Source organism: Balearica regulorum, chromosome 1, assembly GCF_011004875.1.
Source record: "Balearica regulorum gibbericeps isolate bBalReg1 chromosome 1, bBalReg1.pri, whole genome shotgun sequence".
Taxonomy (NCBI): domain Eukaryota; kingdom Metazoa; phylum Chordata; class Aves; order Gruiformes; family Gruidae; genus Balearica; species Balearica regulorum.
In genome coordinates this window covers 132,775,289-132,791,390 of record NC_046184.1, presented here as the reverse complement: position 1 = coordinate 132,791,390, position 16,102 = coordinate 132,775,289, and the positions used below count along the sequence as shown (strand labels likewise).

General features: G+C 36.5%; 1 protein-coding gene across 3 annotated transcripts in view; it reads right to left on the bottom strand.

Moving 5' to 3' along the window:
• The window catches only part of MAP3K15 (mitogen-activated protein kinase kinase kinase 15), a 92,264-nt gene that overhangs the window by 25,455 nt on the left and 50,707 nt on the right, over nucleotides 1-16,102 (bottom strand). For all 3 annotated transcript variants that reach the window (XM_075775458.1, XM_075775467.1, XM_075775475.1), the window contains 7 exons: nucleotides 8,535-8,705; nucleotides 7,360-7,472; nucleotides 6,158-6,317; nucleotides 5,379-5,529; nucleotides 4,863-4,970; nucleotides 3,472-3,521; nucleotides 352-447 (listed from right to left, as the gene is read on the bottom strand). In XM_075775458.1, coding sequence (XP_075631573.1) covers nucleotides 352-447; nucleotides 3,472-3,521; nucleotides 4,863-4,970; nucleotides 5,379-5,529; nucleotides 6,158-6,317; nucleotides 7,360-7,472; nucleotides 8,535-8,705 — 849 coding nt within the window. The remainder of the gene's footprint in view (nucleotides 1-351; nucleotides 448-3,471; nucleotides 3,522-4,862; nucleotides 4,971-5,378; nucleotides 5,530-6,157; nucleotides 6,318-7,359; nucleotides 7,473-8,534; nucleotides 8,706-16,102) is intronic.

The following is a 16,102-nucleotide window of genomic DNA, read 5'->3' as shown; positions in this document are numbered from 1 at the left end:
TAGTTGCTCATACTTGAATCAAACTGAACAGGTACATAAGGGAATCTAAACCGACATACTACCTTACATGGCATGGCCAAGACACAGTAAAAGAATATAATAGGTATAAATTAGAATAGACTACTTAAGCCTTTTCTCAGATCTCAGAACCAGCCAACAAGTATAATGGGACATTGCTCTCATCACCTTAATTATCACTGAGTTCAGTTCATTGCATCTTCATCAAGAAAAAAAGAGTGAATAAATAAATAATTTATTTCTCAAACAAAAATGTCAGCTTTCAATCTTTACTAAATGAATTCTATCCAGGACATAGTTCTTGCATGCAATACCCACACAAACTGAACTCACCTACTGCACTGGTTTTCTGTAGAAAAGTAGATTTGAAAGTCATCAGAGTTGTCATGGACATAAAGAAAACAACATCGTTCATCAAACTTGGAAATGCTGTAAAATTCACATTAAGAAAAGATTATTTTGGATGTAACTCTTAGAAGAAATAGAGCAAGGAGGAGTTAATTTGTTTTAATTATGGATGCTTAGCAAACGTCTTTTTCACAGTTAATTACCTCAGAGAGGCAGTATGCAATTATATTTATTTTCCTGACAACTAGAAGCTTTTAGTTTATTTATATATTCTATAATCCTATCTCTAGTTTGCTAAATGATTAAGCTACTGCTTACTTTGGTACAATACTCATTCATCTGAAGTGTTTTGAGGTTGATTTGTTGTTCATCTCCCCTTCCATTTCTACACAGTTCTGTCAGATTTCTTGGTATTTGATGACACCTCTATGAAAAGTGAATTGCTTTGACACTAATCTAACTATCAGGAAAGCCTTTCTTTTAAGCTTGACAAGTACTTTTGGTTTTTGTAATTCCATTACTCTTACAGTAAAACTGAACTGGGAAATGCATATAGTGTAGCAGATCCTTCACAGTATATACTTTTTATGGCCTTAATACTGATAAACAAGTTTCAGGGTGACCAATACTTAATCCAAACTGCAGCAATAATTCTGACAAAGTAATTATTTATTGCATACTGTGTCTTGCCAGTGTCATACATATCACATCTAAATACACCGAAGTGAAAAGAGGCCACAAAACATAATATCGATATGAAAGTAAACCTAGGAATTAATCTCTTATAATTCCAAACACTTTTACCTCAGTATTATCCTACATAAATGCCAAGTTGTTATGCTTGTTAACGTATTGCCATTATTTTTGTGCATTAAATTAATAAAATTGATTAGATTTTTGCCTGATCTGTTCAGTCAAACTCTCAGATTTTGCTTAGCCTCTGTTGAGCCAGTTAGTTAAAATACATGACAGTAGACTACAGTAAAGTTGCAGAATGTGATAAGATCAACTCGCTGCAGCATCATTAAGGGCTACATGGACAAATGTTCCAAAAAATTAGAATTCTGCCAGAAGATTTTTTCAGAAATATGTGAAAATACAATATGCCAATCTGTAGCTTGGTTCTGATATAACATAATTTCTGGCACAGCAAGGTGGATTAACCTGACATGAGAACTAAGAGACAAAGCAAGATGATTCTTCCAAGGGCAAATATAGGATAGAGAAGACAGTATCTAAATAGCAATACTGTATGATAAACAGTGTAATGCATGTGGTATATAAGATGAACTGGTTAGCGTAAATACAATTTAAGGGTTTTGACAGAGTATAAGTTAACTGAAACCACTAACTTTTTTTTTTTACTAAAACTATTGCAATTTCAAAAGTATAGCAATTGTAAGTTGTCAGATACAAAGCAAATGTCTAATTCCACTAAGTTTAAAAAGACTGTCTCTTTGAGCTCTGTAATCCCCAGCAGTAAGAATCAAAGCAAATGAATTTCTTGCTTCTATTTAATTAAAAGTTATCTTTCTCAAAGATTAATTTCTGTGCAATGTGTTGACTGAAGGTAATTAACACACTTCAGAAACATTATGCTGAGTTATGCTCAATCAGCTCCACAGACTTCAGTAATGACAACTTCACATCCACTCACATTGCATTGGAGTAGTAAAATAAAATATCACATTGAATTCATTTAAACCAAAACCTGCTTCTAAAAGAAGAAAATACTGAAGTTATGGTAGAATCTATGTCCAAATTCAAAACTGTAGGCTTTCATAGCAATCATCACTCACCTTATTCAGAGAAATATTTTTTCACTGAGCTTATTTGGTTAAGCAAATTATACAAGTTCAGAGAAGACAAACTTGGGACCTAAAACTAAGGTGCTTCTGGTCAAAATCGTCACCCAGAAACTCTCTGCTTTGAGAACTATGGAACCCATTAGGTATCTGAATTTATGCTTGTACTTGAATTAGAAAGTTTTTCAAGCACTTAAGTTTATGCACTTACACAAGTGGCCCCAGCCAACACCCATTTACATCCCTAGAAAGGCCAGATCCACCAATGCAGTGACTCATGAACTCAGAGAGAATGCAAAAGCTCACCTCATGTTCCCTGTGAGGAACATGAGGTCTTGCTCTTAGCTACAGCTTGCATAATGCAGACAGAGAGCAAGAATGCCATAGACACGCTGCCAAGTTGTACAGATAGATTTCATTTTGTTTTCTCCCCTGGTGCTCTGACTCTCAACTTTCTGGCAGCAAAGTAGCCCAACTTAAGATATATAAGCTAGATTCTAAATGTAGTAATGTATTTTGCAGTTGTTAATGCCAAATATGATTCTTTTCTATCCTTTCAGTTCTCAGAACAATCCTGTTCTTTCTATATAATATTCTGATCATCTTTTTTACTAATATTTAGACCCATTTGCTTGGGACTGGTGTTTCCATTAACCTAGGCATCACAAAATGGAACTATTTTAACTATTTAAAGGCTAGTCCTCGAAAAACTCCACTAGGAGTCTCCTTCCAGATCAAGAGTTCTTCCCTTAGCACAAACCACGTCCATGCATCATTTAACGTTTCTCTAATAATCCAAGTTTTAGCCTGTAGGTTTTTAGATAGAGCCATATCAAAAGCATTTCTGAATTCCAAACAGAAAATAGATACCATGGTTTCCTTTTCTTAAGGTGAAACAGAAAAACTGTTCTTTCACTTATGGAAGGAAGCAAGAAGAGCTAAGGGCTCTTCTTTCCTTCTGCCCTCCATGTTTTTAAATGCAGAGATAGCAATAACTGCACTGAAAAATGTAGAAAAATATATAAAAAGCAAGTACACAATTGAAAACAGGGAAGTCTACCAGAGAATACACATGCCCACACACACCCCTTAGATGAGTATTCCTATGAGAAATGTACAGCTCTGCCCATGCATGGAAAGGCAAACTCTTCTCTGTTGACATTTCAAGGCAGGTTGGACAGAACAAGCTTTTATAATAGGCAATGCAAAGCAGAGATTTAAGGCAGAATCCAGATTTCCCACTTATGGGAAATATACAACATAAACAAAAACCCACTTAACTGTTTTCTGACATACCAACCTTATTCCCCTAATGGAAGAAGCTGTAAAATTCCATTCATGAATCTGTTTCTGTAAAGAACAGAGAGCTATAATCAACCACAGTTTAACCTTGACTTACTATTGAAAACAAAGTCACAGCATGGTAAGCAAATTTAAGTTTTTCCAACATGTCTCTTTTCCTTTCTTTCTTTCTTCCCCCCCACAAATTTCAAATAAGATTGATGTATAGGTAAAGAAAGGCCATACACCGCTGTTTTACTCACTTGAGGAAAAATTAATATAAATGACACAGTGTAGAAGTAAAGGCCGCATTTCCTCATGTAAAATTAAATTTGAAGAACAAATCTTGAAGTACAATTTACCAAACATTCTGTTTGGACTCAATACATCAACATTTCATATTAAACATGGAGCAGACTATGCCTTACTCTTATCCAGGCTCAAAGGGAAAAGAAACTTCAGACGTCTTTCTAAGAGGTATTGAGCCAACGGTTTTGGCCCAGGGAGCACACTGGAGGATAAACAGAGGAAGGACAGCCTGTGCCTAGGACCGCAGCCCTCGGTACATCTCTAGCTAATAGCTGGATCTTATTTAGCACTGCCAGATATGCATCAAGAATTTGTTCCATAAAGCAAAGTTCTATCAGACACATTCACTCAAAGTAGTGAAGTAGAACAGTGCACTGGAAAAGAAGTTCACAGATCCAGGTAATCACGTGGTCTTTTCCTGCTCTAACATACTTCTTTTCCACACTTGCCTCTCTACATTTTTAGTCTATTCTCCACCTATGTTGTTCTGATATTAAGAAGGGATGGTGAAATACATTCCAAATTTCAAGCCTTTCAATGTGAAACAAATTATTTCTCACTTTTAAGAGATTACACTGTCGATAACTGTGCCTCCTCGTTTCCTGATCTCCTGGGCCTTATCCAACAATCCAAGACATGAAATACTTCACCTCTTGACACTTATTTGTCACAGGCTGCCATTTTTAGTAGTTTCTACTCTTATAATGGTAAAACTTTAAATTTCTAAAACATTAAACACAATATTGGGCTTTATCTTTACTTTTTATCTAGCTTTGAGCTGCATTTTAATAAAAATCACACACTTCTAATGAGAAATATTATGAACAGACCAAATAACCCAAGCGCTTCTAAGAGACAATCTCAAGATTAGTGAAACATGAACTGGAGCTCAAAAACACTTAAGTTCTAATCGTAGTCCCTCCTTTTATTCACTCTGTAAAAAGTCAGCTTTCATATCTGCACAAAAGAGATATTGAGGCTTGTGCTTCACAGAAATGTAGCAAACTTTAAATTGTAAAGTGTTCCAGAATCTACATGTAAAAAAGTGACTTTAAGCACAATGACTCAGAATACACAAAACACATCTGCTGGTAGTTTTACCATTTCAGTGGGAGAGACATGCCACAGAGAGAGAGATCTCTCATCTGCTTCATTGTTGATTGAAACATATGCAGGCTGGTAGACTTTAGTTGGTTCTATCACCAAAACCTGAAGAGAGAGAATATTTTTCCTTAATAAACCAGTAGCTAATACCCAACAGTATCTTCAAATGCTCTGATATAGACAATGGGTAATCTGAAAGTAAAGCCTAAAAAATTTCCAGGGGGAAAGAGAAGGACAAGACAAGGCAGGAAGAGGCAGTGTTCCTACGTACAACGAAACAGTACTATCACAATTTGTTGTAGGAGACTTAAGAGTATTTCTTAGAATGCTTTTAGGGTGGTGGGTTAAATGTTTTTTATAGAGTAAATATTAGCAGAATACAAGGTTTCGGTTCATGCAATGAAATAAATGGCAGTTAAGCATGTAAGTATCGTGTTTAGAGTCTTCCAATTCTTGTTATATCCTATCCAGAAACATAAGACATATAAAACTTGTTTGGACATAACATCTTACTGGAAATCTCAGTCCATTAGTTGTTTCTTTCGTTGCCTCAAAAATTATATCTAGCCAGAAATTCATTCTTTCTTGTCTAGGAGAATGTTCTATGGTGAGTTTCTTGAAACGCTGAATTAACATCAGATTCTGAACTAATGATTTCAAGTACCTAGAATGTATTGAATTAGTGAGTTAACAGAGAGAAAACAAAATTTGACCAGATTCTGAAACCACTGAACTGACTTATACATTCAAAAAATTAACTGCAAAATTAAATGTACTTTAAAAGCTACCACAATGGAAATGATTGTGCTGATTTTTACAGATTTCTGGAAAGAATAGCAAGTTTAGTCAAAACCTTAAGTCATAAGCTCACATAGATGTTCATGAGCAGTATCTTTTTGCAAAAGGGTACAGTTATGTGAGTAATTACATGATGATTAGACAGGATATTATGAGCTGGAAGATGGTGGGGGAGGAAAGCAGCAGCTAGCTAAACTCTAAAAAGAATGGTTCCACAACCTTTTCACAATTATTTCACAAGGAATCAGCACAAATTTGCAAATTATTTCTTATAAAAATATGCTTCAATGGTATATAAACCAAACAATGATGGGTAACTTAAATTCTTACCTTCCCCCTTCCTTCCCAAAATAAAAGAACAGAGTATAAAGTCAGAGTTACAAAGAATCTAAGATGGCAAAATTCAGTTAAGTTATCAGAGTGACTACAAGATTTTTTTCATTTGTTTATCTCTCCATAGTTGGGTACTTGAGCTACAGCCTTCTACCACATACCACACTGGAGGTTTCAGCTTAAAAAGTTTCTCTGCTGCTTGTACTGCTTTACCAACATCATTAGCCAGCATGCTCACACTGAAGAACTGTCCCACATCCCAGTAATTGTTCATTTTTTCTAGGCTTCCTTTTCTTCCCAATAAACTGTTTAACCGTACACCTGTAAAATTTCAATTTCAGTTAAAAATCATATTTTTCTATCAGTAAAACACTAATAAATGGTTTTTAATGGTAAGTCTATCAATAAAAGACTAATAAGACTTGACTAAGCATTAGTGATAAAAATAAAGTGGATCAAGTTTTTCCCAGAAAAAAAAAAAAAAATCAAACATTGCCCAAAACAGAGGCTGGGTCTGCAAACAACATCCCCAATACAGTTCAGACAGTCAAAACTCCTATTGCACACAGTGTTGAAAAAGCTCTTGTGGTACCTGTCTGGGCTATCTGCCTCCTGATTTGCAGTGTAAGCTGCGCATCTCTGTGTCCTCAAGATCTGCATCTACTGCAAAAGATCAATGACTACACGAGTCCACCCCAGACTAAGGTCAGGGGAATGATTTAAAGCCACCTTTGCATTCTTCTCCTTTAGCATTCAAGTATGTGTTTCAGATAGGATCTGACTCTAAATATAATTTTCAACTGCTATCTTTCTAGGAAGAACTGTATATCTGTTTCTATCAAATGTTTTCTTTATAGAGGTATACTGGTGAGGTTTAGTTAGCACCTACATGGAAGATGTGAATCTAGGTAGAAAACTAGTTACTGTCCAGGTAGATCCTTCCAGGAGATACTTCCTGTGGATCTCTCAGTTCAGGGACAACAGAAACCCTGTGGACCCTTCCCTGGCATCCCTGGGGAGAGCTGGGTCACTTCTTATCTTTGTCCCACGTTGGCTATGCAATGGGATAATCTCTGTGGTGTAGTAAAGACAGTTTACGGATGGTGCCGAAGTTGGTCCTTCCTCATTCCTCTTCCATTTCTGGGACCCTTTAGATGGGCCAAGTTACCAGAAAGCTGCCGCAAGGCAACAAGGAGAAAAACAGTCCTTCAAGATCCTTGTGTTTTAGCCTGCTATCCAGGACCCACCGCTAAAAAGCCTGAACTGCCTTTCTGTCTATGCAACCCATTTCTATAAGCATTTTGTTTTCTTCACAGGGAGAGAGGCAGAAAACTTGTCTGTGGCACTGTGTGTGGATATTTACCTATTTTTCTCAGTTCCATTGAGCTTTCAAACTGTTGTCCTGCAACAAGTAGCAAAACTGCAAGGTTAATTCCAGAATACAGAGTTGACTGGAGTTCAAATCCTTTGCGATACCTGCAGAGAGGAGTCAAGAAGTCACATCTCATTGTATAGAAGAACTGAAATACTGCTAAGTTTTGGTAGGTATTTTAAGCTATTAATTTACTGTAAGGACTATATGGCTAGTTGGTAGCAATGGCACTCTTTGCAAAGAGCACTTGAAAGAAAGTAGCTTTTTGTCTTATGGTGAGAAAGAAAAACTGCTTAGTTTTATGTCCTGCCACCTTGTGTAGTTTTGTGAAAATAAAAGAAACTGGTTACTGCAAAAATTCTTAAATGCAATAGAATATAATTATAATTACATTAATAAATTATATAATATAATTGTATTAATAAATTGTAGTATTCATATGAGAAAAGCATTGAAAATATTAGTCTTCAGTGCAAGTTTTAAACTAAGGGGCCAAGCTGGTGCAGGATGAAGAGATCCATCTGAAACTTCTGAGTTTACTAGTACCCATCCATGTTGCACTAATCATGTTGAGGTGATTTGGGGGGGGAAAAAGAGAGAGGAGAGTATTTCACAGTTACAGTACAAACCCACATTGCTAACATTATTGTACTCAGCAGTAGTTTATATCATTATACAAACGTACCTATGTGAACAGTACACCAGTGACCGTGTGCGTGTGCATGCCTTACTTTCTTAAGAAAATTCACAATGCAGTTTATCAATATTTTTCCTTATATATGGTAGATCATTATATTTCCTGGGGATTCAGCATGGAAACCATCCTTGCACAGAGGACCAACATGAGTCCCATGATCTCACTTGTACTTCATTTTGGCCTTGAAGCAGATTAATTGTTTATTTTCTCTACAAAGATGGGGGTGAATCATTGTCCCCCCCCAGTAAACCAAGTGTATCATTCTATATTCATGATAGTCTATAAAGAGAAGCAAGAAAACACATATCCAAAGATCTGGTGCTCAGTAAACCAATTACTCAAACAGGACCCTGAAAAAAAGAAGCAAGTAGAACAATTGATCTAATTCTTACAGCCTTGCTTTTCATAACCAGAAGTAGAAGTCTGAAAACATTTTTAAATAGATATTTTTGAGGTTCTTTTCTGTTACCATTCAATGGCATGATCTCGACTATCGGTATCTTTACAGTCAGAATCAAGAAACATATCCTTGTAGATCCTCCCACATAAGCAAAACATATCTGGGGCAGGGTGATCACACGTCTGCAGGACTTGAAGCATAACTTGTAGTGCCTTCTCTCTGTCACCTGCATTATTTCTTCTGAAATCAAATACAGAGAATAAAATAAACGAGTTCAGATCTGAAACAGTAACTGCAAGATGGTGGAATAACATTATCCCCCATCTATCCCACAACCCATCCATCATTACTATATACAGACTTGACTTTATTTAGACTGATGTATGACTGTTGATTGACTGATAAAACCCAAATGTATTCTCCTATCATGGGACTCTACTTCTAGCTTATGTAAGAACTGATTTAAGCCCAGAACTCCTCTGTGAAAAAAATCTACCATCTAACTTGATTCCTTCCCGTACAAGCTGAAAGACTCCGCACATCCTGCAATGAGAAACAAGTGCTTGTTTATTGTTCGTTTCTGACAATACTTAACAAAACTGGCCATTTTCAGCATCCAAGCTGACAGCTCATTCAGCTATGCCCAAAATTTGTAATCTTGAATCCAGAGGATCCAGAGCTAATACCAGGCAATACCGACTAAGTACAGGAGAAGCCAGGTCCATCCTATTTTAGCCAAAAGAATGATGGAGCTCAATATGGGGCCTTTGAACTACAACAAGAATAAAAGGGTAGACCGAACTGTATTTTTTTCTTAATTAAAATTCTTCAGATTAGAGACAAAATTGGAAAACGAAAAGCTGTCATACAGCTTCTTTTGACAAATATTTAACAATTGTATCAGTAAGAAATCAGTGATTAAATAACATTTCCATTCCTTATTATTATTAAACACATCAGAATTTTTGCTGCCTTTACCTTGCTGCTTTTATAAGTTTTGAATTCACTATTTACTGCAAAAAGTGACTTAGAACAAACAAAAAAGTCTATTTGCAAGAGTAATGCAAACACAGCTTAAGAGTTTAATAGCTTCTTCAAGACATTTTTTAATCACCAGAGAGATTTAAAATATTTACCAACCCCTTTTCAGAACTGTTTACAATTTTCTGATCCCTACCTAGGTATCCAGGAACAGGCTTACAAGTACTATGATTACTTTGTCAGCAATACTGGTAGCAGATAACAGTTTCTGGTAAATTTATTATTTGCATGCCCTGAAAGGATTAATATTTACTGTAAAGTGGCTCAGTTCCTTAGGTAACCAGCTGATGCAGTAAGACCAATAACAACACATCTGTAGCAAAATTCAGGCTTCTGTGCATGTTAGGTGACGGAGAACATCTAATAAGATTAAACAGATTTGTAGCTAGTTGTGCAGACTTTATCCTGCCTTTGATGTCACTGGGAGAGTGCAGCGTGTAAAATTTCACAGCAAGTACTTGAATATTTTTTAAAGCATTTTTTCTTCAGACTGACTGTTGTTCTGAAATTAATGCTGGTCTTCTCTAATGAGGAGACAAGAAGAAAGTTAAGGGTTTTGTTTTTTTTTTTCAATTTTACAAGAAATAAACAGAAGTTAAATAGTGTGGGGGTAAATTTATTACACACGCCAGCATGCTCTAACCAAACTTGTTCTGAACTAACCAGATTGTCTCAGTAAGAGTACCTAAGTTTCACTGTTGTTAACATGAACACAGATAAAGTTGAGTAAACAGAGCTCAGAACAAAATTAGGCCCTAAAATGTACATCCGACAGCTCCCAGGTCATGTGTAATATGATCACAGAAGTCAGCATGTGTTCAGGCTTTTGCTGAAAACACAAGAAATGCACAACTAGTACCTAACTTACTTACAGCACTTCAGCATGGAAAAAGAAAATTAAAGAATCACTGCTTCCCAGACAAGACAAACTTTGACTGAAATCTGCCTTGTATGAAAACAGATTAAATATTAATGATAAAGAGGTGCTACGTACTGATTGAAAAAGCATAATTTTAAAGAAAAAACACAATGCATAAAGCAAGACCCTGCTTAAAATAAAACACTGTGCAGACTAACACTTCTGGACATCGAAGGATGAACCTGTACACACCAAATACAATATTAGGAGCATTTCAAAGGACCAATCCCTAAATAAACAGTGCACTAGAGGACTCAAATTAAAATTAAAGGCTTCTATCTCTTATAAAATAAGGAAAAAATCATCATTAAACATATATTAAAATAAACAAAATTTAGTACATGACAAGCATACACTAATCTAACAGGGTATTATTACACAAAAATAAGTTTAGGTATCTTTATATTAAACCCTGTTTTTCACAGCAGCAGAATTTGATGCTTATTGGGCAATACAAACCCAACATACCAATTACAATAATCTACAAATTTGGGAAGAGTTATTGCCTTCTAAAGCAATCCCAAAAAGAGAGGGTTAACCAAGAAAACAAACAGACCAACCAACCCAGAAAAATCACATAATTCAGGCTACAAGCAACTTCTCTAAGTTAATATGAAAATATAGTGTTGGATAATATGCAGAACCTGTTACTTGGTTACCTGGACCAAGACAGATTTTGATCTCTTATTTCATACCCCACACTTTGTCAGATCTGCATGTCTGAGAGCTTATAATTTGTTTCAAGGTGTCTTGAAACAGGTCTGTGGTGTTATCAATACAGTAAAAGAGACTACCTTAAACCCTCAAGGCTGTAGCATTGACTGCTATTTTTCCTACCCCATATCAAATATATTAGCTTCCCCATCCTCCCCAGCCCTCATTTAAAGCCATAGTAGAGCGAATCACAAAAATGCGGGTTGGAAGGGACTTCTGGAGGTCATCTAATAGAATCTCCTTCTCAGAGCAGGACCACCTCTCCCAACACTAGACCATGGCAGCCTTGGCTTTTCCTGAAAAGTTGAATCTATTAAACCTCCAAGGATGGAGATGCCACAGCACAGGGAAAGCTAAAGTACTGTATGTTATGATGTACAGTCATGAGAAGGAAGGCAGAAAATGTTCTCTTTATGGAGTAAATTGGTGAGCAGGTGAGACATTCTGCAAAGCAAATCCCCTGAATATGAAGTTTCATAAGCCAGAGCAGAATCCCAATAGGCTACTACAGAACGGACCCTACCAGTTCATTTTACTGCTCATTGGTTACAGTCCAGCTTGCACTGAAATACATATGCTCCTCATGGTATCACACAAACCAGTCACTTTGGGAATGAAATACAATTTTGAAATAGGCATTTTTCATTAGTGGTCTTCAACTCGCTCTCAGTCTCTCCACATCTGGGAGAAGATGCGTGCTACATTAAACAAGTCTGCATACACATGTAGTGAAAATAGGAGTTACTCTTCATGGTTTGTCTGGGTTTGGGGGGAGCAGTTTTTAAAATCACTAATCACAATCTGAAAAATCTTTCAAAATACAGTTTTACCTTTACAACATATATTTTAATGGTAAATGAACTAGAAAAAAAGAATACTACTACAATTTATTTAGAAACTACATTAAAACAAAGCACATGCCTTAGGAGAGCTGTTAATACTACTATTTTCCCCCACTGGTTTCTTTGTTAACACATTTTAGTTCTCTCTCTACAAACCTTCCCTTACAAAAATTTGCACAGAAGCCAGAGAAAATCAGTCTAAATTATGTGAACACGATAACTGCAAAAGTTACTGCCAGTGAGGAGAGAGATCTTCAAGTTATTCCTAAATACTAGGGCAATTACGAAAATATCCTAGTGCTCAATAAAACACCGCCAAAAATCCCCCACAAGCAAAATGCTGGGAATTAAAAGGAAATGGACAGAGAGTAAAAATTAAAAACATCATGATGCCTTTCTACAAATACCCGGCACACTAATCTTCAGTACTGTGTAGTTTTAGGCTGTATTTGAAAAATAAACTAAACTATTAGGATAAGGAAAAAAAAAATCAAAGGGGGAGAAGAACTATCAAAGGTATGTATGGAATGGTTTCTGTATGAAGAAAGCTTCAATAAACTAAGGCTTTTCAGACAAAAATGACTATATAGAGATTTTTCTTTTTTTCCTAAAAAAAAATAAAATGTTGGCCTGCAGGACACCTTCATAGCCTCTAATCACTTCTTCTAAATTAGTCTCAATGTTCTGTTGCCAGTTTAGTTTTGCCTAACAGTTTGCATCCTCCAGAAACTGCTCACTGATTCATTTGCCAATTTGCTGATTTGCTCATTGCAGTGTTGCCACTTGATTTATCCGTCTGCTTACTCTATCACATTTCTTTAATCACTGAAGCAGTCTTCTCACTTCCCTGTCTACACAAGTCTCTTTTATCTGTCTCCCCATCCTGCCCAAGTATCTGCTCCTCCTTTACCTCTCACTCACTCTGTAGGGCTACAAACCTGATGAAAACAGCTTAGGACATAATAAAACCAGATTTTTAAGCATGTGCATATAAATATATACACTGAACAAGTAGAAATGAAGTATGATCAAGCTACAGTGGAACTTCAGTTTTGCATCACATGTTCTAATTTGCTGCTCTCCACCCCATCCCGCTGTCACATTTTGTCTTAACCCAGGGTTGGAGTCAGACATTCTTATTCACAATGAGAGGTATTCAACTTTCCTCTGAAGCCAAGGGACACGCTGTAAAGTGAAGCAGTATTGCTTCTTCCAAAAAAGATGATACATTTAAAAACTTTCTACTACTAAGTTATGACAGGATTTTTTTCTGTCTCCCCCCATGCCATCCCCACTTCTCTGCACTCTCGTCTCCCCCTCAGAAAGAAGCTGCTGTGCCGCAACTTGGCACCTTCAGTCACGTGAATTGTGGCTTGGCTTTAGAAGCCCAGAGGTACTCTGTGCGGCTGAGACGTGTTTGCTCATTTCCATGGGGGAACTACACATCACCAAGCAGCAAGTCCTAAAGGATGCGCTCATGTTTTTTCCTTGTGTTCTACTCACAGCATCCTCCTTAGCTATTGGTATTTAAGGGACCTGAGACATTCTCAGGTTAAACATTCATTAACTGCTAATGGCATCAGAAACACACCCTCCACAAATCAGTCCTGTCCCCCATCCACCACCCCCACAGTTCTCTAGGCCTCTCCCGCACTGAAGCTCAAGAATAATTTGTTGAGGTTTGCTTCAGTTCATCTGAGTTTTCTCTGAATTTGTACTAATGAAGGGAGGTTACAAAACCAGCAATCAATCATCATTTGCAGAAAGCAGAATCTCTTCACAAATCTATCCTCCTTTTCCCTTCCCAAATGTACTTGACAAACACAAAAATTACTACTGGGCTCTCAGGAAGTCTCTGAGCCATAAGTTAGTGGGAGCATTTAGGGAGATTTATCACTATACATTTTCCTGTTTCCATACTCTTCCCCAGGTATCTGCTGCTGATCACTGTCAAAGACAGGAATTTAGACTCGAAAGAACTATGCCCCAAACCAGTATGGCCATCTTTAGGCTGTTTCTCTTCCCTAGCTCTCAAACATCATCCAGAAATCAAACTCACATCACAGCCTCTCACCTGGAATAACACTGCCTTACTGCCAAAATAAAATTCTCTTTTCTCCTTTTTTTTTATTTCATGGTTTCACACTTCTTTCTTCCTCCTCAAATCCATTCTCTTCTCTGAATCCTTCTCTCCACTGCAGTCATTAGAAGGAGTCCTAGTTTTAAATATCCCTACACCAAAAATGATTCCGGCTTCACAGGCTGGTTTTACCAGCTTTAAAGCACTGGTATGGTTAAGGAGCCAGAACTACACTCAATGAACCAAGCCTTTGTCCAACACAGTTAACAGGAACAGCATGGATTTCACTGGGACAAGAATTAGCTCACTCTGTAAGTAACAATTGATATAATTTTTTTTTTTTTCCCCACCTTCTTGTTCCCATCTTCCCCTATATGGTTTGTTTCCATCTGTCTAGCTGGAGAAGACTATATATACTATAGAAAACTGTATGTCAGTGAAACATAATTCGCTCACCTTTGGCTTCCTTTATATTTCATGTTGACTTATTGAACTACACTCAATGAACCAAGCCTTTGTCCAACACAGTTAACAGGAACAGCATGGATTTCACTGGGACAAGAATTAGCTCACTCTGTAAGTAACAATTGATATAATTTTTTTTTTTTTCCCCACCTTCTTGTTCCCATCTTCCCCTATATGGTTTGTTTCCATCTGTCTAGCTGGAGAAGACTATATATACTATAGAAAACTGTATGTCAGTGAAACATAATTCGCTCACCTTTGGCTTCCTTTATATTTCATGTTGACTTATTGATTTGATCTTCTCGGATTATTTTAAGGCCTCTATAACCCGATTTCTTGAAAAACAATGCACAAGGGAAGAAATCAAACCATAACAAGCAATTCTGAAAATGTTTCCCAAAGAATAGCCCATTCAAAAAGACTAACCTGTTTTTTCCAATCTATTCCTATATGAATCCTGTTTATCTTCTGATTTTAGCCTTGAAGCAACTATCAATAGTTTACTGTACATATTACAATTAAAGCCCCACCCCTGATCTCACTGTCACATTGCAGAGGAAATGTTAGTGAGACAATTTAATCGGTTAGTATAAATAAAACCATTCATAAAATAATTGGTCTTCATATGATACTGTGTTCATTTAATGTACAATACCTGTGCTTACAATAATGGTATGTAATTAATAATAAAATATGTTTTGAATTTTCTTGTATAAAAATAGGACATTGTTAGTAAAATATGCCTTAATGACTCTGTACCAAATGATCTGAACTGCTACTAACTGTACAGAAATCTACAGTAAAAAAGATTTTTTTTTAAAAAAAATCTTAATTATTGAGGAATACAACAACTAATTTGAATTAGAGTTATTACATTTGCACTCTCACTTAAAACAAGAAACTAAATTGTGAGTTAAGTCACATTTCACTGAGGATGCAATTTGACTGTAGCACCTTCAATATTTTAAACAGTGAATGAGGAAAACAAGACCCTAAACTGGGCTTTGAGACCAGAACTAAATTTGCCAGTGTCCAGTTAGATATGACAATGAAAAAAAACCAGCTTTTTTTTCCTCCTCATATACAATTCGGGTGCTTCATGCAAGCCACTCATATAAAATGAGGAACACCATGATGAGGTTTTTACTAAATCTGAGTAATCACAGAAGGGAACATTTTAAATAACCCACTGATTTTCAATGGGAATAATTTCCTGTGGCTACTATTATTCACAATTACTAGTGATTTTCTACTTGCACCCTGTTACGCCCTTCACTTGCTAATTGCCCTTTTTTATTATTGTATTGGAATACGTTGCTTGTTAAAACACAACATGCTGAGTTAAATAATAGTGACTGCAGCTGCCCTCGTCTTTAATATGAGTGAAGATAGAGCTGCCTTGGAAAGAGACTGACGTCTTCACAGCTCTGGCCTCATGCCAGGGCTGGGTTTGGTTTTAAAGTCTACTCTGTTTTGAACAGAATTTGGCATACCCTTTGGCCTCTTTGCAAACTTCCAGAACTTGATAACTCCAGTCCTGGTAAATAAGGCCATCTGGAAAACACTCAAACATAAA